The 19,706-nt window shown below is 44.9% G+C and overlaps 1 protein-coding gene across 1 annotated transcript in view; it reads right to left on the minus strand.

Moving 5' to 3' along the window:
- Window positions 1-19,706, minus strand: part of LOC117400872 (electroneutral sodium bicarbonate exchanger 1) — a 36,851-nt gene that overhangs the window by 12,352 nt on the left and 4,793 nt on the right. Inside the window, exons 2-14 of the mRNA XM_059013168.1 lie at window positions 13,051-13,132; window positions 9,923-10,057; window positions 9,352-9,490; window positions 8,051-8,211; window positions 7,262-7,450; window positions 5,156-5,244; window positions 4,095-4,252; window positions 3,607-3,694; window positions 3,153-3,299; window positions 2,421-2,521; window positions 1,989-2,163; window positions 1,089-1,222; window positions 281-526 (exon numbers count right to left, since the gene is read on the minus strand). Coding sequence (XP_058869151.1) covers window positions 281-526; window positions 1,089-1,222; window positions 1,989-2,163; window positions 2,421-2,521; window positions 3,153-3,299; window positions 3,607-3,694; window positions 4,095-4,252; window positions 5,156-5,244; window positions 7,262-7,450; window positions 8,051-8,211; window positions 9,352-9,490; window positions 9,923-10,057; window positions 13,051-13,132 — 1,844 coding nt within the window. The remainder of the gene's footprint in view (window positions 1-280; window positions 527-1,088; window positions 1,223-1,988; window positions 2,164-2,420; window positions 2,522-3,152; window positions 3,300-3,606; window positions 3,695-4,094; window positions 4,253-5,155; window positions 5,245-7,261; window positions 7,451-8,050; window positions 8,212-9,351; window positions 9,491-9,922; window positions 10,058-13,050; window positions 13,133-19,706) is intronic.

Genomic DNA, 19,706 nt, shown 5'->3' on the forward strand with positions numbered 1-19,706 from the left:
TTATTCTTTGAAGCAGGGATGGTAAATAAGACTCCTATTGCATAGCAGTTTCACCCATTCCAGGTTTTGCTACCAGCTTGATCAGCCACAGTGTGTATGGGTAACAAGCTCAGTGTCTGATTAAACCCACAGTAAAACCAGGAATGGACCTCTATACAATGGGAGTCTTATTTCCATACCAAAAAAGAACAGCGGGCGCTTCAGCATGCAGATTTCCAAGCATATATCCAATATCGTCTGGTAATGTAATTACCAGCTAGCCCCGGGCAGCGGTACTCACTAGTACAGTGTGAGCTTGTCAAGCTCAGAGTTCATGTTTATGGGGTACAGCTCCCCCAGGTGGAGGAGCTTCTCGATGGCCTCGTAGATGAAGATGAGGCAGATGAGCGAGGCGAAGGCTTCCTCGGTGAAGCGTGTGATGTAGCACACCAGGGAGCTGGCGTCCGTGGCCACCAGCAGCAGGCACAGGATGGCCGTCCAGAGCCCGATGCAGGTGCGCAGAGACAGGTAGGACAGCTGGAAGTCTCTGGAGGGGAGGGAAGAGCAGGACCCGGTCACACAGGGACCCGAAAAACATTAACCGTACGATTGCAACCACCAGGAGCCAGGAGTTTGGTGTTAAATAAATGCTTCCTCCCTGGACAGCTGCTAGTAAAAATTAATTATGTTATTGAAATGATCAAGAGCCAGGTGTTTGATTTTAAATAAAACGGTTTCGCACCCCATAGCTGTATAGGAACAGCTGCTATTAAACCTCCTATTAATTATATTATTGAAATAAGCAGGCGCCAGGAGTTTGGTGTTAAATAGACGATCAGTTAAGTGTGATCAGTTCATTCAGAGCCGACTCACCAGGGGCCTGGTTGTTAAACTCCTGGCGTCTGTTCATTTCAATACCACACCTAAACCCAGGGCCAGGTGCAGGGCCGGTGTGATTTCCCGTGTCTTGACTAGGGTTTCTATCCTGCAGGGCCATGATACTCTCCAGTAACTCTCTTCTCTCTCCTCCGTTTATTTGTTGAGCCCTTCAGCAGTTTCATTTGCGTCTGTATTTCTAGCAGTTAGTTCTGCGGTGGGGAGCGACTCACTTGCAGAACTTGAAGAGAATCTTCTCAAACACCAGCACGGGGCCCGTGCTCCCCAGTATGGTGAGGGGCTGCCCAGCAAACAAGGAGTACGCGATGCCCGTCATGGAGGCTCCGAACAGAGACTCGATGGCGCTCTGGGGAGACAAACACACTGGTGAGTGTACCGGGCAGTGCTGGGTGATACCCCGCCGTTGTTGACTCTGCCCCCTGTTGGTGAGATGAGGGCAGGTTAAAAACTCTAAATGCACTGTGGTTAAGACCCTCTCTTGCAGAGCGTGGAGGCACTCCACCCTGTTACATGTGCAATGAAGCAGTGGCGTGGGGCTGAGATGGATCTGTACTTTTGTATGCATTTTTTTGTTATACCGCCTCCAGAAATAACACTATAATAATCTGAACGAGAGACACATGTTACTGTGCGATAATAACATATTCGACCCACCCCCTATTTCATATTTGCTGTGTTTCTAAAATCAGTTTTAAATCACAGCGGTTTCTCACACTGAAGCTCTATCGACGTCAGATATTACCAGGAATCTTTTTTTTTGCATGTGCTTTGCCTACACATAAAGGATGGAAATAAGATTCTTATTGCATAGCAATTTCACCTATTGCAGGTTTTGCTACAAGCTTGATTAGCCAGAGTGTGTAGGTAACAACCTCAGGTGTGTCTTATTAAACTCACAGCAAAACTGCTCTATAGAGTTCAAGAAGTTGCCCTGCAAAAACATCTATGCATTATAAAATAGATACACAGATAGGAAATTTAACGTGGTACAATTACACATGCAGTGACTGAAGGGGATATTTCTATTAAGCTTTCTATTTCCAGGGTAAGAAGACAATATAAAAACGAATGCGCGGTTAACCAAAGGAGTGTTAAAACGCCGTGGCCCTTACAATGCGTCCCTCCGTGGCCTCTCCCAGCAGCCCTCCGAAGGTGATGACGGGGGACATGCATGCGCAGTACAGGAACAGGAAGGAGGCCACGCACTGCAGGTTCAGCGAGTCACGGTAATCGCTCCAGTAGAACGGGGCTTTGCGCTTCACGTCCAGGAACAGCCCTCCGAACAGCCTGAGCAGAGGGACAGAGGGAGGGCTCGTCACTCTTCACACACAGACACAGCGCAAGCTTCATGAAATCCAACCCCAAATATTATTATTATTATTATTATTATTATTATTATTATTATTATTAACAGGATCACCCATTCCATGTTTTACTAGGAGCTTGATTAGCCCCAGTGTATAGGTAACCAGCTCAGGTGTGTCTTGTGAAACTCCTAGCACCCCTCCCTCACCCCTCTCTCTCTCCCCCGGACACACACACACCTGCCGGTGCGCTGCAGTTCAGGTCCGCTGTGTTCTCCGTGGGGCTCCGGGTCGGCGAGGCTGATCGTCCCGTTGGGAACGCCCGGCATCTTCCTCTTCTCCTGGGAAATCAGGAAAACCACGGGACAGTTTAACACAGCGGGAACGTTCGGAAAACAACCCACACACACCCAGAGTAACTGAAGCAAACATTAAATAGCTTTTTTTTATTTCATTTGTTTTGTACCATGATTGAATGGTTCTGAATCTCACATATTGAGTATTTTCTATCCCCAAGAACACCTGCTATTGAGTCTACTATATTACTATATATATAGGGCAGCAGTGTGGAGTAGTGGTCAGGGCTCTGGACTCTTGACCGGAGGGTCGTGGGTTCAATCCCAGGTGGGGGACACTGCTGCTGTACCCTTCAGCAAGGTACTTTACCTAGATTGCTCCAGTAAAAACCCAACTGTATAAATGGGTAATTGTATGTAAAAATAATGTGATATCTTGTAAGTCGCCCTGGATAAGGGTGTCTGCTAAGAAAAAAAAAAAAAAAAAATAATAATAATAATAATAATAATAATAATAATACAGCTCAGAAAGCCCTATTCATCTGTTTGTGTGATGGCATCAACGCTCGTCTCAGTTCAAGTGCGTTCTTGCCCTTATGAAACGAACTAGAAAGTAATACATTCAATTCACGCAGCGTTTGTTTGAGTGTTCGTCCCGGCACGGTGCAGCAGGTACCTGTGACGGGACGTTCTTGGGGGGCTCGATGCGTATGGAGGGGTCCCACTCCCCGGGGGGCAGCACGGTCACCTGGTCCAGGAACTCATCCACCCCGGCCAGCAGGTCCCTGCGGTCCTTCGCCTTGTACGCCACGTCGTGGAAGATCTGTGGGACAGAGCAGGGGCTAAATACACACACACAGGCCTGTAACAGCAGAGAGCCTCCTGGGAGCTCCCGTCTACGGTCGGCAGTGGAATAGCCTGGACTCTATAGGGCGCATCCTGCACTCCACACGGAGCGCCTTTACCGGATGCGCCACTCGGGAGCCCCCTTATATTAGTTATCTTTAACCAAGGGTACTTGTGTTAAATGTACTTCAGAGATCGGAATGCACTGTTGAGCCCCATTCCCAAGGTTTTTACTCTTCAGCATTTTAATATTCATTGACAAGCTCCTCGTTCTACAAGATCACCTCGTCGGTCATGATGGTCGCCATGGATCTGCCAATCTCATGGTACTGCTGCGCCTTCCCGTTGGGCCCCAGCAAGATGAACAGGAATCTGCCGGAACACAAACAAAAACAGCATGTCACAAAACACACCTCCTTACTGTGCCTTCGACCCCCAAACGCTTCCCGATGACCCGGTTCACTCTCCAGGAACAGATGTTCTTCACACACACACACACTCCATGAAACTGAACGAAGAGCAGGTGGCACGTAAAAGTGCAACGGCATGTCATCCTGCCAAGGCAAGTCACACGACGTGCGCTCTGAAATCTCAAACCATAGAGCTCCGGATCGTTTAGGAGAACCCCTTTTGTTTTAACAGCACACCACTGGGCACGTTTCCTTCCCCTGCCCTTACAAAGCCTTGGATGAAATTCCAGATCGATCCAACAGGGAGTTCAGAAGTTATGGGAGTCACATGACCCAGGGGGACGCTGCAACGAGGGACTGACCGTGTAGGAATGGGCACCTCGGTGAGTCCGGTCAGCAGCACGGCCGGGGAGAGGCGCACAAAGGCCACGATGGGGCTCTCCAGGAAGTCCAGCTCTCCCACCAGCACGTTGGAGGCCTCTGCTCCCACTGGGATCTTCTTCATGAAGTGAAGGTCCACCTGCCACAGCAGAGAGGCGAGATTCAGAACCGATTCCTATGCAAGAACCTCAACAAGCACGGTTATTAGAGGAGACCACGTGGCTCTATGCATGCTCACCAGGGCAGATCGGAACAGCTCAGATTTATCGCAATGCATTCTGGTAAGTGGTTAAAAATGGGTTTGTGTTTTCTTGGTAAAGGCTTGACCGCTTCTATGTAATTGGATTTTGTTGCTGTATAACCCTGCCTTGGAAGTTGAAATAGAGCAAAACAATGGTTTTGCAGCACTGTGCTTTAAAAAGGGAGGGATTGCTGGCGTCTAGCGAGGTGAGGAGCTCACTCAAGAGTCCTTTTTGAGAGACAAAAATGACCTCAACCCAAAAAACATCCGTTTTGATTCTATGTAACAGAAGGTACTCGGGTTACCATACGACTCCATGTACACCAGGACAGTTCAGGCTTTTCAACTCACATTGCAATTCCTTCTGGTATGTTTCATGTACCTTTCACAGCAGGACTACACTTCCCAGAATGCATTGGGTGCGAGTTGAAAAGCCCAAACTGCCCTAGTGTACATGGAGTCATATTGTAACCCTAGTTTTTACCAAAAAAAAAAAATTTAAATACTAAAAAGCATGTAAGCTTTTAACATCATTTTTTGATAATCAAGTGAAACGAAACAAAACTCAGAAAGGTAGATGCAGCGGTGCCTTTGTGGGTGCTTATCCTATGCGACTTGGCATGGCTGGGATTCAAACCATGCCTGCTTGACTCCAAACGGCAGGGCTGTTACCAGAGGAGCCACTGGGGACCCGATCAGACACATGATCTCACTGAATGTATACGTCACAGAAACACGTTCAGTTCTGTTCACAGGCTGTGGCAGGGCTCCCGAGGTTCTGCAGGAGGGGACCCTCCTCACCTTGCTCAGGTCCGCGGTGCTGTTTTCGTGATGCACCCCGTTCTTCATCTCTTGGTTCGTTGGGACCGCCTGGGGGGGCACAGTTTGACCTGAAGGGACGGAGGTCAACAAGGAAACACTCAAAATCACACACAGCCTTTCAGCCAAGTAGAAAGCAGGTAAGGGCGCAAAGACCAATACATTTTTGAAGGAGGACTTAGTTTTTGTTTTGTTTTACCTCCCAAAGCTTGCATTTCACAGGGATGGAAATAAGACTCCAATTGCATAGCAGTTTCACCCATTCCAGGTTTTACTACGAGCTTGATCAGCCACAGTGAGGTGTGTCTTATCAAACTGCTATCCTTGAACAAGGTAAACTATGGTAAATGCAATGCATGGGAAAAGCTTGGGAACACTGCAAAATAACTTTACTGCGGGCGTATTTTAAAAGCGTTTCCCATTGATTATTCTGTCTCTCCTGGGGATGAGGGAGTTAATGAGGCTGTGTTAGTGAAGCCAGGCGATTCTCAGCCCAAGGACTCCTGGAGGTTAATTCCCTGCCTCCCTCCTCCTTCCTCCCCGCCGCGGCCCTGGGGAGCTGACATTTTCTTCTTTGTCATGTATGAATGTATTAGTCTCTCAAAGAGAAGGTAAATCCAATCAGCCCCCCCTCCTCCTCCTCACACCTGCTCTCCAGTCTCCTTGCTCTCTCCAGCGTTATTTACGAAGCTTGAGTTTCGTTGTGTCTAATAAATAACCCCGCTGGCCTGACAGGGATGAGGACTGCAGACACATCAGGGTCTGTTTATCTAAACATCTCACAGCTCTGTTCTATCCATAGTCTCTTCTCCCTCACAGTTCTTATTGTATTGTTGTATTTAGTGATATTAGTAAGGGGGCAATAACAAGTTTCCCACAGGAAAACCACAGCAAAGTGTAATAAAGCGCAGTGAAAGCATGGTAAAGCATAGGCAAGCATTGTAAAGAATAGCGAGGTCTGGTAAAGCATAGGCAAGCATTGTAAAGAATAGCGAGGTCTGGTAAAGCATAGGGAGGCATTGTAAAGCACAGTGAAAGCATGGTAAAGTATAGGGAAGCATTGTAAAGCACAGAGAGGTCTGGTAAAGCATAGGGAAGCATTGTAAAGCACAGAAAGGTCTGGTAAAGCATAGGGGAGCATTGTAAAGCACAGAGAGGTCTGGTAAAGCATAGGGGAGCATTGTAAAGCACAGAGAGGTCTGGTAAAGCATAGGGAAGCATTGTAAAACACAGAGAGGTCTGGTAAAGCATAGGGAAGCATTGTAAAGCACAGAGAGGTCTGGTAAAGCATAGGGAAGCATTGTAAAACACAGAGAGGTCTGGTAAAGCATAGGGAAGCATTGTAAAGCACAGAGAGGTCTGGTAAAGCATGTTAAAAAACAAACCATGATAAACTAACCCTTATAAAAGTTTACCATGGTTTGCCATGTTTTATTTATATGCTTTACCAAATGTCACTGGCATATGCTTGCCTATGCTTTCACTGTGCTTTATTACACTTTGCAATGCTTTTACTATAGGAAAGTTTTATAAGGGTTAGTTTACCATGGTTTGTTTTTTTTTTAATTAGCTTTACCAGACCTCTCTGTGCTTTACAATGCTCCCCTATGCTTTACCAGACCTCTCTGTGCTTTACAATGCTTCCCTATGCTTTACCAGACCTCTCTGTGCTTTACAATGCTTCCCTATGCTTTACCAGACCTCTCTGTGCTTTACAATGCTTCCCTATGCTTTACCAGACCTCTGTGTGCTTTACAATGCTTCCCTATGCTTTACCAGACCTCTCTGTGCTTTACAATGCTTCCCTATGCTTTAGCAGACCTCTGTGATTTACAATGCTTGCCTATGCTTTACCATACCTCTCTGTGCTTTATTAAACTATGATTTTACTGTGGGAAACTTTTATGAGGGAGCATTTTAAATTGCTCCTGTGCTATAGTACAGCGCCTTGTAAGTCGCTTTGGATAAAAGCGTCTGCCAAATGACCAATAATAATAATAATAATAATGATAATGATAATAATAATAATAATAATAATAATAATAATAATAATAATAATGATAATTCTTCGGTTGTGTTTTGCCTCACCGTTCTTGTCCATGGAGTGGGGCTCAGACTGCTTCTTGCCGGCCTCTGTGAAGGACCGCACCATGGGGAGCAGGTTGTTCCTCTTCTTCTCGATCTGGTGGTGGTGCTTCTTGAGCAGGGCCTCCCGCACCTTCACCCTGACGCTCTCGTCCAGCTCCATGGAGGCCTCCTGCTGGTCCAGGACCATGTCTGAGAAACACAACCAGGGGTCAGGGGTCAATTCCGGCTTTTCAATTCCAGTTCCAATTCCCATTCCCTTTTAACACGTCGCTGAGCAAAACTGCAAAAGTATTCTGTTAACCCTTTCACCCCCCTCGCCCAGCAGTGGAGCTCAGTGTCGTAATCCTGAGGATCCAATGATATCCAGAAGCTGATCTAGAACAGCATTGTTATCCAAATCAGATTTAGAGTATTGTGCTGAGAAATGGGCTTTTGAAGGCTCTGTGGATAATGGATATAATCTGATCGGTAATAAGCACCAGCAAAGCTCTGAAACTCAATTAGCAAGCAAGCCAGCAAGGCCTGGAGCCGCCTCTCAAACACGCACGGTAATTCGATTTCAGACTTGGAACCATGAGTACAAAACAGAAGCAATATCCTCGGCTTGTTAATTCTGCTTCATAGCTGGCGTGAAATTTCACTGCTCTGATTACGGGCACGTCTCACTTGACTGTCCTCAAAATAGGACGTTGCAATTTGAAGCCAAAACAACAGCCCGTGCATGAAGACCCTACAAGACTTGGATAAGTTCAGCGGACGCCTGCAGCTCTTCCCCTGCGCTGCTCGTACCTGCGATCTCCTCGATGGTGCTTGCTCGCATGTCCAGCAGCACGGTTCCATTGATGAGGCAGCTGCGCAGCTCGAACAGGCTGTGCAGGGACAGCGTGGCCACGTAGGGCTTGCTCCAGCGGTCTCCTCCGTCCTCCACATCCTCCTCGAACTTCAGCCACCTGCAGAGCCGGGAACAGACACACGCGGGGCAGGGTTACAAACTGCAAGGGAGTATTACACAAACCACCCATACCTTTATATATATATATATATATATATATATATATATATATATATATATATATATATATATACACACACACAGCTCTGGAAAAAATTAAGAGACCACTGCAAAATTATCAGTTTCTCTGGTTTTACTATTTATAGGTATGTGTTTGGGTAAAATGAACATTTTTGTTTTATTCTATAAACTACTGACAACATTTCTCCCAAATTCCAAATAAAAATATTGTCATTTAGAGCATTTATTTGCAGAAAATGACAACTGGTCAAAATAACAAAAAAAGATGCTTCAGCAAGGCTGGAATCGGGCAGCTTTGGCATGAATCAAGCCAAGTACAAGGTTGTCCTGGAAGAAAACTTGCTTCCTTCTGCTCTGACAATGTTCCCCAACTCTGAGGATCGGTTTTACCAGCAGGACAATGCTCCATGCCACACAGCCAGGTCAATCAAGGTGTGGATGGAGGACCACCAGATCAAGACCCTGTCATGGCCAGCCCAATCTCCAGACCTGAACCCCATTGAAAACCTCTGGAATGTGATCAAGAGGAAGATGGATGGTCACAAGCCATCAAACAAAGCCGAGCTGCTTGAATTTTTGCACCAGGAGTGGCATAAAGTCACCCAACATCAATGTGAAAGACTGGTGGAGAGCATGCCAAGATGCCTGAAAGCTGTGCTTGAAAATCAGGGTTATTCCACCAAATATTGATTTCTGAACTCTTCCTAAGTTAAAACATTAATATTGTGTTGTTTAAAAATGAATATGAACTTATTTTCTTTGCATTATTTGAGGTCTGACAACACTGCATCTTTTTTGTTATTTTTCATAACAGGGTGGAGGCTGGGAGTGAACCAGTGACCCCACCCACTGCAAAAGAGTGCCTTAACCGCTATGCAAAAGAGCAGGTCTTGTCTGCATTCATGGCTTTATAGCTTTTAACGTCAGGGGACAGAATCCCTAGCCAGAGTGCATCCCACAATGTAGTAAAAAAAAACACTTTTTTTTCTGCTGGACTTGGTTTCTTCCAGTCCTAGCCCAGGCCTGCTGGTCCCAGCCTGCAGTGCAGCGCCCCTACCTGGCCGTCTCCTTCCACTCCGTGTTCTGGCCCTGCTTCACACAGATCTCGTCCAGCTCCGTGAACAGGTCATGGGGGACGTGCTCCTCGTCGTCGTCCTCCGTCCCCAGGATGAACTGGACACGCTGGGACGGGGTATCTACAGGGGTAGGGGGCACAGATCACCAATCACACAAATCAAGGATGGAAATGAGACTTCTGTTGCACAGTGCAACAGATGTTCCCCACGGTCTAAAAATCCCTCTTTCAAATTACAACCTCCTCTGTTCTGCTGTGTTACACCCTCAGGAGATGTTAAAGAGCTGTGCAGAGATGGAAATAAGACACCTATTTCAACACCGTCCTTAAATTATTCAATGGAAAAATTATGGATAGGGAAGTCAACGCAATGGGTAGGGAGGTCAACGCGATGGGTAGGAAGGTCAACGCGATGGGCAGGGAGGTCAACGCGATGGGCAGGGAGGTCAACGCGATGGGCAGGGAGGTCAACGCGATGGGTAGGGAGGCTAATAGACTGGGTAGGGAGATCAACACGATGGATTGGGAGGTCAACGTGATGGGTCTTTGTTACCGTGCGAGGGCCCCTCTTCCTGGATCGTCCCCTTTATCCGGTCCCTCTTCCTGTGTTTCGGCCCATGGGGGCGATGATGCCGGTGGCTCTGTCTCTCCATCGGCATCCGAACGCCCACATACAGCGTCCTGTGACCTGAAAAAAACAAGCAGCCGCTCAGAATCCACATGGCCCAGAGCCCAGGTCAGGTGCACTGACCTGGGCTAAATAATAAATATCTAAAATGATGTTCAAATATATTTGGTATTATGTCTCAATCAATTCTAAGTGATGCTAAACCACCACCAGCCTGGGTAATTATTTGTATTGACAACAGCAAAAATAAAAACGTTGTTCCTTTTTAAAAGCACTTTGATTTCAGGCTATTGAACCGTTGCAGCGAGTTTGTAAATGCAGTTGCTGTAGATCATTAAACTAAAGTGCATGTTACCAGTTATTACATCTGTGTTGCATTTGTCTGTAACCGCAAGAAAAGCAAAGGAAAAAAAACTGCTTTTCATACAGGAGCTAATGAGGACCAAAGCAATGCCTCAATAGACACGCATTGCATTTGTTTATGGCAAATACTAAGGTACTGTAGGCTTGCATATGGATGCTGTAGCTGAACCCAGTAACCTTGTAAAGGAGAGTAGTTAGTGGTTGGTTGCACCTGAGTGAATAACTCATTGGTATTGTAATTTGTAAAAGAACAGAAGCAAAATGTAGTCACGTAGGCTCTGAGCCAACTAGAGTAAATACCAGGCATAGACGCGACACAGACAGAGAAGCTCCCAGTACCTCCAGATCATATTATAAGTCTGAGGGCTCTCTCCAGGAGGTAATCTAAATCAATTGCCTATCTCTTAACACTGGTGGCATGTATTGTACCTAAACAATAAAGTTAAATGTTAACATTGTTAAGGTGAAGCATGCTCTGGTCTCATCCTTATTGCATAAGTAGTCAAAAGTTTATCTTAACCCTGTAATGCCCATTTTCTGTATCACATCCCATACCATGCTTTAGCCACCCTTCTATAGGGTTATTTTTTTAAATCCAGCCCCACAAGCCAGAGTTTCTCATATGCAGTAAATTATGTGTTGCCGGACCGGGAAAATAAAACTGGTCTTGTACGAAAAAAACAGCATCTAGTTTCATAAATAAAAGTAGCTTTTCTCAAAATTATTTTTTAAGCCTTGCACTTCAAGCGGTTACTGATGCTTTAGTGCCTAGAACCCAGAGGGTGGCTGCAGCACTGGCATGCTAACCAATACTGGAGCACATGGATAGACAAGGGGCTGCACATCACCCTATTATTCAGTCCCGGTGTTAAGCAGATTCTTTAATGTATCTGTATGTTTGGCAGAGGGCTGGTATCAGGTGACTGTGTCACACTGACAGTAAGCAGCTAAGCCCCTGGGATACGTCACACTTAACAGATTTACTGCCGGATCGCTCTCCGCGCAGGTCCCCAAAGTCTTTATTTTCTGTGTTCTGACAGCTCGGAGGAACTCAGTGTATTGAGCCAAAGAGTCGGAGCTCATAAATAAAGGGTTTTTAACCCAGAGAGAGGGAGAGGGAGAGGCGTGAGAGAGAGAGAGAAAGAGAGAGAGAGAGAGAGAGAGAAAGAAAGAAAAAAGAGAAAGAAAGAAAGAAAGAGAAAGACCATATTATTTTCAGTTAGTTTATTCACTCGAATAAAGAGAGATCTAAATAGTCCATATTGAATCAAATACAACAGTACAATAATACAATAATTCCAGGCAGTTACTAGACAGAGACCCAGTGAGGGCTGAAGCAACTTTGATCTCTCTCTCCTCTCCCTCTCTCCATGCAAATGAAGGCATTGCTTTTTGTTACTATGGAACAAGCTGCTAGCGGATGCTGCGTGGATAAATAATTCATCCTTTTTAAATCCGATGCATGCTGAACTTGACCCTCTTCATATCTGCTGGTATCGCATGACCCTCCTAGATTAAAAAAGAATTCTGATATACTGACCTGCATGAAAAAAAAAAATTCAATTTTCTGTCAGTAATCCACGATATAGCAACAATAGACACTCGTGTGTGAAAATGTTAGACCACTTTGTGCATTTTACCATGTGTGGCTCTGTGTTCCTTTTCTCTTACTATGTTTTAATTAACTGCATTTGTGGCCTATTAAAGTCGTCAATGAAATTAGACCATCATTAATTTGCCTATTCTGACATGGATTTTCAGTTCCAGTGTTTTGATTTCGTAAGCGCAGGAAGCACATGGTTTGTTCTAATGCATTTGCACACTGCAGTATATTGTAATTTTTTGGTTAAAAATAATTTGGTGAAATAAAAGTCTTGCTCTCGCCCAGAGCCCCAGTGGTTCCGGAAGTTCAGCTCAGCTGTAATTTCCATCTTCAATACTGTCCAGCTTTTTTTAAAAGAAGATAATCAATATGCCATGCATCAGCTGCTCGCTGAATTAGCTAGCTCTCCGTCGGCTTACAACACACGGGAGCCTTAAAGCCACGTGAATGGGCAGTTTATAGGGACACCGTGGGAAACAGCTGCAACTGACAGAATCACAACTCCAATCCGCTGTTCTCTCTTCACCCAGATCGTACGGGATTGTTGCTAAGCTTCTTACATGCAAGCATACAGAGAGTAGCACCAAGGCTCTTAAAAAAATCATGCAGGATCTATCATAGCTAGTCCCCTGTTTTTATAATCGGATCACATCAATATCAATATGGAACATCCTCTGGCAATTAGCAGATCATCTCCAGCACTGCCCTTCTAAAAGTTCACCAGGGGAAATTGGCACGGTAATTGGCACAGCTTTTCCCATGGTTATACCATGCATTTTTTAAATACGCTTGCCCACACCCCTCCATGCTTTGCAATGCTTCACCATGCTTTTATTATGGGGAAACTTTTATAAATGTTAGTTTGCCCTGGTTTGTTTTTTTAATATGCTTTACCATACCTCTCTACAATGCTTCCCTGTGCTTTATCATGCTTTTGCTTTGTTTTACCACACTCTGCTCTGCTTTCGTTTCGGTATACTTGTAGAAGGGTACTGCAGAGGCGTGCTGCTTCTGTATTTTTAGTACACTGTGTGTCTGATGGTTTCATCTGTGCGATAGGAAGAAAAAAAAAACCCCGGCCACCTACCTTCTAGCTCCTCCTTCTCGTAGTGTATGTTCAGAACAGAGCTCGTCCCTCCTTGATCAACCACTGCCTCTTCATCGGGCCTCTGCAGGGACAAAAGCAACAGCACTCAATAGAGGACCATCCCATCTGCAATTCACTCCTGGGAGGCAAGCTGCTCCAACCGGATATCTTTGTTCAGGAATGTGCATCGACTTTATCTTTGTTTTTATATAGCGCCTTTCATTAGTGGACCACCATCACAAAGCGCTTTACAGAGGTAGGTTGTGAACTGTGCATTATATGCAGAGTCACTTACAATAGGACATTTATTTAACATCTCATCCGCAGGACGGAGCACAAGGAGGTTAAGTGACTTGCTCAGGGTCACACAATGAGTCAGTGGCTGAGGTGGGATTTGAACCGGGGACCTCCTGGTTCCAAGCGCTGGACTTTAACCACTGGACCACACTGCCTCCTTATGTTCTTAGCCTTGCTGTGCTCCCTCCTTGCAGAGATAACTAAGAGGAGTGTGGCAGGGTTATCAGGAGTCCAGTCACTGAGGCACAGAGACACACCCAATTAGCCCTGCAATTTCTGACCCAGACAAGCACAGCTCTGCAAACGAGAACAGGGAGATTGGTTCGACCTTTCTCTGCACAGCGCCGGAGTTTTCAGACACTAACAGCCTTTTGATTATACAGCACACCAAACCAGACCGTTCTTGAGGAGTCTTCGAAAACCATATCAATTAAATCAGGAATGGATGGCAGCACCATTCATTATTTGTTAGCTTAATTATTTAAAATCTTTATTCCTGGAATGAACATTATTGAGTTTGTACACTTAGAAGCTGCTGTGTTATGGCACTTCAGATGAAAAATACATTTTAAAAATCCAATTCGAAAATATATTTTCCTCTCATCCGGGCGCGGATATTTTCGGTGCGGCAGTAAAAATGCCAGCGCCCCGGGTGAGAGGAAAATGTGCTTCCGATCGGGTTCTAAAACCCACCGACTGGAATTGTAAACATGAGGGAAGGACAGCTTTTCTTGTTTTGAAATCAACACATTAAATGGATTTATTTAATACATGCCGATAAATATTTCTTAAAAGGCAATATACAGTATAGTCCCCTTTTACACTCTGTCTCCACCGTCTCATTGAGGTTGTTATAAGCAGGTTGACCTGTGTAAGACCCCCCCCATCCCAATGTTAAACACCCACAGCTGTATTAAGAAAACAGACCCTTCTCTTACCGTCTCACTGTGTGCGTTATAAGACAGAGAAAGATCAACAAGAGGCTTTTACAGCTCAGCACGCCCCTAGCAACCCAATCGTGAAGATCAACGATTCTCATTTCACAAAGTTTACAGGTAAGCACCCACAGGATTTCATTAGTCTTTTTCCATTTCCTAACAGGGCAGCTGCCTGATTCAGGTACAGGCGTGCGGTCCCTACAGTGTGGCTGCATTTTAATTGAGCAGAGACTGAAAGAAACCTTAAAAGCACGCTTCAGATTTGAAGCGGTTCCACAAAGAATCTTCTTGATCAAAGAATCTTCTTGATCAAAGAATCTTCTTGATCCACAGCTCGAGTTGACAGCTCGAGTGACACACTGCCAATTCTAGCAGAAAAATAGCTTGTCCATCTTTAGCTTAAGATAACTAGCAGATACATTTCTTTCTGTTCTGCTCAGTGGAGTTACCTTTGCTATATTACTGCAGTAGTTGGCTATTTTAAGTGTAGTTATGTTTCTTAGACTTGTATACAGATTTGCGTTTTAAACACACAATGTTAACACTTTCCCATTAGTTCTCCTTCCCTCTGCACGCAGTCTAGCAAGGTGAAAGCACAGCAATGTGCATTAAAGCCTAGTTAGAAATGAACATGTACAAGCGTGTTAAAACCACATCGCTGAAGCATGATAACTAGCACGTAATTATTAGCTTCAGTTCCATTTTTTCTTTCTGGTCAGCACACAGCTTCGGCGGAGAGTGGGTCTTTACTTCTCTTTTCTTTACCCTGCTGTCGTCAGACCTCATCACAAACCGTTGAGCAGTTTGCAAAGGTTATTATTTTGGTTAAGTCTGGTCCCTGCGCCAGAAAAAGGAAACTGCGGCTTTGGCAAGAGTCCAGCAAAGAGTTATGAAGATAGAAACTAACAGAGAAACCGAGCAAGCTCAGAATAAGTATTTTACATCAAGTCACCCTAATCACTATTTCAAACACCGCACAGAAACGGAATTTGAGTGGAACTGAGGACAGGAGTCATTAGAATCCCTTAAGACCGCTCTACACAAATTTCTGGGATCAATAAGCTAACATAAACCGGGCAAGCACTGACTGATAGATCAAATCAACTCCTCTCATTTGCGTTATGTTTTTACACCAAAGCAGGGTTAGATACTAGCACTAGCACTGCATCAGGTCTCGGATCAGTTAGGTATATTGTTTAAATGATAAATGCACTGTATTTGTCTGTAGGTTTAAGCATTCAGGCTGCTAAATCTGCACTTTCGAGCAACTATAAAAACACAGCATTCCAGGAAATCTTTTTAATTCCTGTCGGGAGAGAGTGTCCCCCCCCTGCCTCCCCCAACTAAAAATAGCCTTCATTAAATCAGTCTTAAATCATGCATAAATTGGGCATTAGGAACTGTATTAAAACAGCACGCATGCATGAGGTAAACAGGGACAAGTCATTTACTGAGGGTAAATGCTTCCCAGTTTATTTCCCGTTTCCCAGGAACTATCTGGGATTCCATCTCTCTGACCTCTACTGTATCTGCGTTCTCCACATAGCACCTACATCACCGCTCTGCTCCAGCAAACATGCCCTGCCTCCCCAAGCCAACTACAGCATTAAAAAAAACAACATGCTGTGCCAAGTTTCCCCTGACGATAGCTCTGTTGCCAGGTACCGAAGTTACACTGCGTGAGGGGGGAAGTGCTTGGAAGCAGACTAGCACCTCGCTTGGTGGCTTTAGGGCACGATGCTGGAGAGAAGGACCCCTTTACTGTTTAGATCCCACCCTTCAGAACTGCTCTCCACCACCCTCTAAGAGGCGGAGATCTGAGCAGACTTGAAGCAGCCGCCAGCTACGATGAGCGTGTGCCAATGTGGCAAAGTCTGTTTCAAAGCTCTTTTTCAAAATGGCTGCTCTAGTGCATTGGGGTTGAGATCTGTCCTCTAAATCACTGCAGGAAGAGCGATATTTTTTTTTATTAAAAAACATAACAAGTGCTCTGGCTTTTCTATTCTGTAACACATCATGGATCATTACTGCTGTGTTACCCGTTTGGCAATGTGGGTAATAATCCTGACACTATCAGTGCACTAGAGCGGCCATTGTGAAAAGAGCTTTGAAACAGACTTTAAAGTTATAAATGTAAAAAGATGGCAGGATGTTACCAATGAAAAGAAAAATGTCAGGTACGTTATTTAAACAGTTGTAGCAACACGTGGGGACGTATAACGCTAGATTTTTCAGAACCCCACTACTTACTCTTTAAGGAGAAGCAGATTGCTTTTCCCGTTGCAGAGAAGTGAACAGCAGATCATAGACCAGTAAGAACGAGAACATTCAGGGCACTTTCCAGCCATTAGCTAATTATTTTAAATGATAAAGATGCTAAATAACTGGAGCCAACATTGTCTGCATGCCTTTTTACTACTTAATTATAAAATTTCAATGCCGATGGAACATTTGCCCTCTGAGGCGTGGCTGATGCAGCTAAAGGCCATGAAGCCAGACAGAACGAGAGTTAAGGATGTCAGAAATATAACCGACAAGAAAGCAATTTAACCCAGGCGCAGGAATCTAGCAGCGAATTACTAAACGGACATCAAAACAGCTGCTCCAAGTGTCTGTGGTAGAAAAAGAAATATTTGAGGCTCCAACAGTTGATGTTTTTGTCTAGGGTTGGAGAAAGACTATCTGGTCTTGTTTACTGCTCTTGGTCAGTCAAATCTGACCTTGTGTACCATTACAGTACAAAGTGGCTTTGACTGTTGAGTAGAGGCCTAAGCAGGCTGTTAGAGAGCGAGAGAGCGAGAGAGCGAGAGACATTGTCATTGCTATGCCCAAACAAATTGTCAAATTTCTGATAAGAAAACATCAACACAGATGACAGTTTGCTGCAGAATATTTGCCACCAAATTAACAAGCAGACGCTGCAGGGAAGAGATAGTGTTTAAGTTTGAGTTTTCAAAGCTCGGCAGGAGACCACACTTTTGGAGCAGCGTACTGTGCAGTAGACGGTTTGCCAACGAAGCCTTCAAACGGCGCTCACTGAACCTGACTGCAAGCAATCATTCAAAAAGGAAGTTAAAATCCAACAAGAGTACCGAAAGGCTGCACAGATGACTGGTGTCATAACGAACGGTATCAAATTAAAAAACGGACGCTTACAGGCAGGTTCACATTTTAAATCGCACGGCAGTCGCTGGGGGTGATTTCTGGTCTCTCGACTGCGATTGAAGGGAGACTGGTTGCCAGAGTTGAATTTTTTCCCAGCTCCAGCTGGCCACATTGCGCAACCATCTCCAGACTCCAGTACAAGCCTTTACTATGTGTAACTAACAGGCTGGTGCAGAAAGAGGCTATTCAAACACATTGCAGACTACACGTCATTTCAGAAACTAAAATGTAATGGCAAACGTCTCAGCTGGAAGTGTTGGCTTTCTTCCCAGGCGTGCTGAATCAGTGGCTGCCAAGGGAGACTTTACCCAGGGGTGGGTAACCACTCTCCTGAAATATAACAAACAAGTTCAGGGTCTGGATGGAGATTTAATTGGTTCGATTAAATAATTTAGAGCAGGGTGGGAACAAAGACAGCCCCCCAGGACCACGACTGACCACCCCTTCTTTACATTGGCTGTTTCTAATGATGCCTGTTCAAAACACGTGCAGCAAACAATACAGATCAGACCCCTTCACCGCTGCAGAGACAGGTGTTCACGACAGGGCTGTCAGACACACACACACGTCCGCTCTGTCAACGCCAGATGCAGGAACAAAAATGCGATCGTTTTTTTTTTTTTAACAGTGGTTCCTACCTGTCTATTAAAATCAATACAAATGCAGCTGTCCAATCCCCAGCTGCTCCCAGATCAATCAAACACAGCAAGGAGCAAGTCTCAGAGTCTCGCTCAATAACAAAACAAAAACCATGAAAGAAAAAAATAACAAAATACTAAATTAACTACCATGTGTGCACACGTGTGCTGTATGCACACACGTGAACACAAAACAGCAATGTGCTGTTTAAAATGGAGACAATCCCAATTTTTCCTGGGACGTCTGGTACATGTGTAGGACCTCATATACTCAATAAAAAAATGCATTTTATTTCTATTACAATGACAAAGGCATTATCCCAAACACTGGTCTGCTAGTTTTCCTCTGAATGACTCAGATGAAGACACTAGCATTAGAATCGTCTGTTTGATGACATGCCCATCCCATCTTCTGAAATGGTACCCATGCTATTTTAGGTTATATAATGATTAGTGGTTTAGCTGTCAGGTTGAGTAGCTACTGTAGTTTCCAATCTGCATTTTATTGCCCGTTCACAGGAGAAAAGTGTGGGAGGGTTGTTTGCAGCTTTAAAACGACAGAGTGACTCACTCTCGCTGTGTGAATAATAACAGGGCCTTCAGGCCACACTTGTGTTGGTGCCCCTGTTTCCTGCCAAGAGAACAGAGAACAGTTGTACCTTGACAGCTTAAAAAACAGCAAAAGAAAACCTCTAAATCATAAGAAATAAGGAAGCAATTATGATCCTTTCTATGCAATGCTTTGCATCAAGGATGGGCTAAAATGGGTTCCAGGGCTTTGATCCAAACCCTGCTCTAGATGGTTTAACTGAACCAGTTAAAACCTCCATCCAGACCCTGAAGTCGCTCATTATCTCATCTGTCCTGCTAAACCTGGAGTGGAACGGCCCTCCAGGACTGTGATTGGACACCCCTCAAGGACTTTTTTTGCAGAAGCAATGTTTGCAGGAATAGTTAGTCAGCATTGCAAATAAGGATCGAATCAGTAGGGGTGTGTCCGATACTCTGACTCGCAATTTTAAAAATAAAAACGGCAGGTACTAAGTAAATCCATTCATCAATGTGTTGGAATTCAAAACAAGAAAAGCTGTCCTTCCCTCGCCTTTACAACCGAGAACCAAATCAACCGCCATTGCAACTTCTACTGCCGTAGAACATTTCCACTCCACCCTCCCCTATCTTCCTTTCCCACCCCCTTTCTCCTCTCCCTTTCTCTCTCCTCTCTGAAGTGCCCTTGAAAACCCAGCCCCAGCACAGCAGCTGCTCCCTGCTGCTGGATGAGGCAATGGAAACTATCCCTGAAACAGAACATTAGCATATTTAAATCCATACGTTCAGGGGCGGGGCTCCTCTTATTCAAATGCAGGGAGGATTTGGGATTTGCGTGTTCAGAGGAGATAGGCGTGGAACGCTGTGGGAGGCATCCCAATGCCTCCACATGAAAGGGGGGCATTGTATTTTGGGCTGCATTATTTAATCTCCTCCCTGTTACTGGAACACATGTATGCATAAGAAAGGAATGCTATAGAGTAAGAACTGCCATCATCAATGCACAATGCTGTCTTTATGGGCATCACTGTTTGAACCTGGATTAATTATTGCGTTTCTAAAGCTGAGG

This window comes from Acipenser ruthenus, chromosome 45, assembly GCF_902713425.1.
Source record: "Acipenser ruthenus chromosome 45, fAciRut3.2 maternal haplotype, whole genome shotgun sequence".
Classification (NCBI taxonomy): domain Eukaryota; kingdom Metazoa; phylum Chordata; class Actinopteri; order Acipenseriformes; family Acipenseridae; genus Acipenser; species Acipenser ruthenus.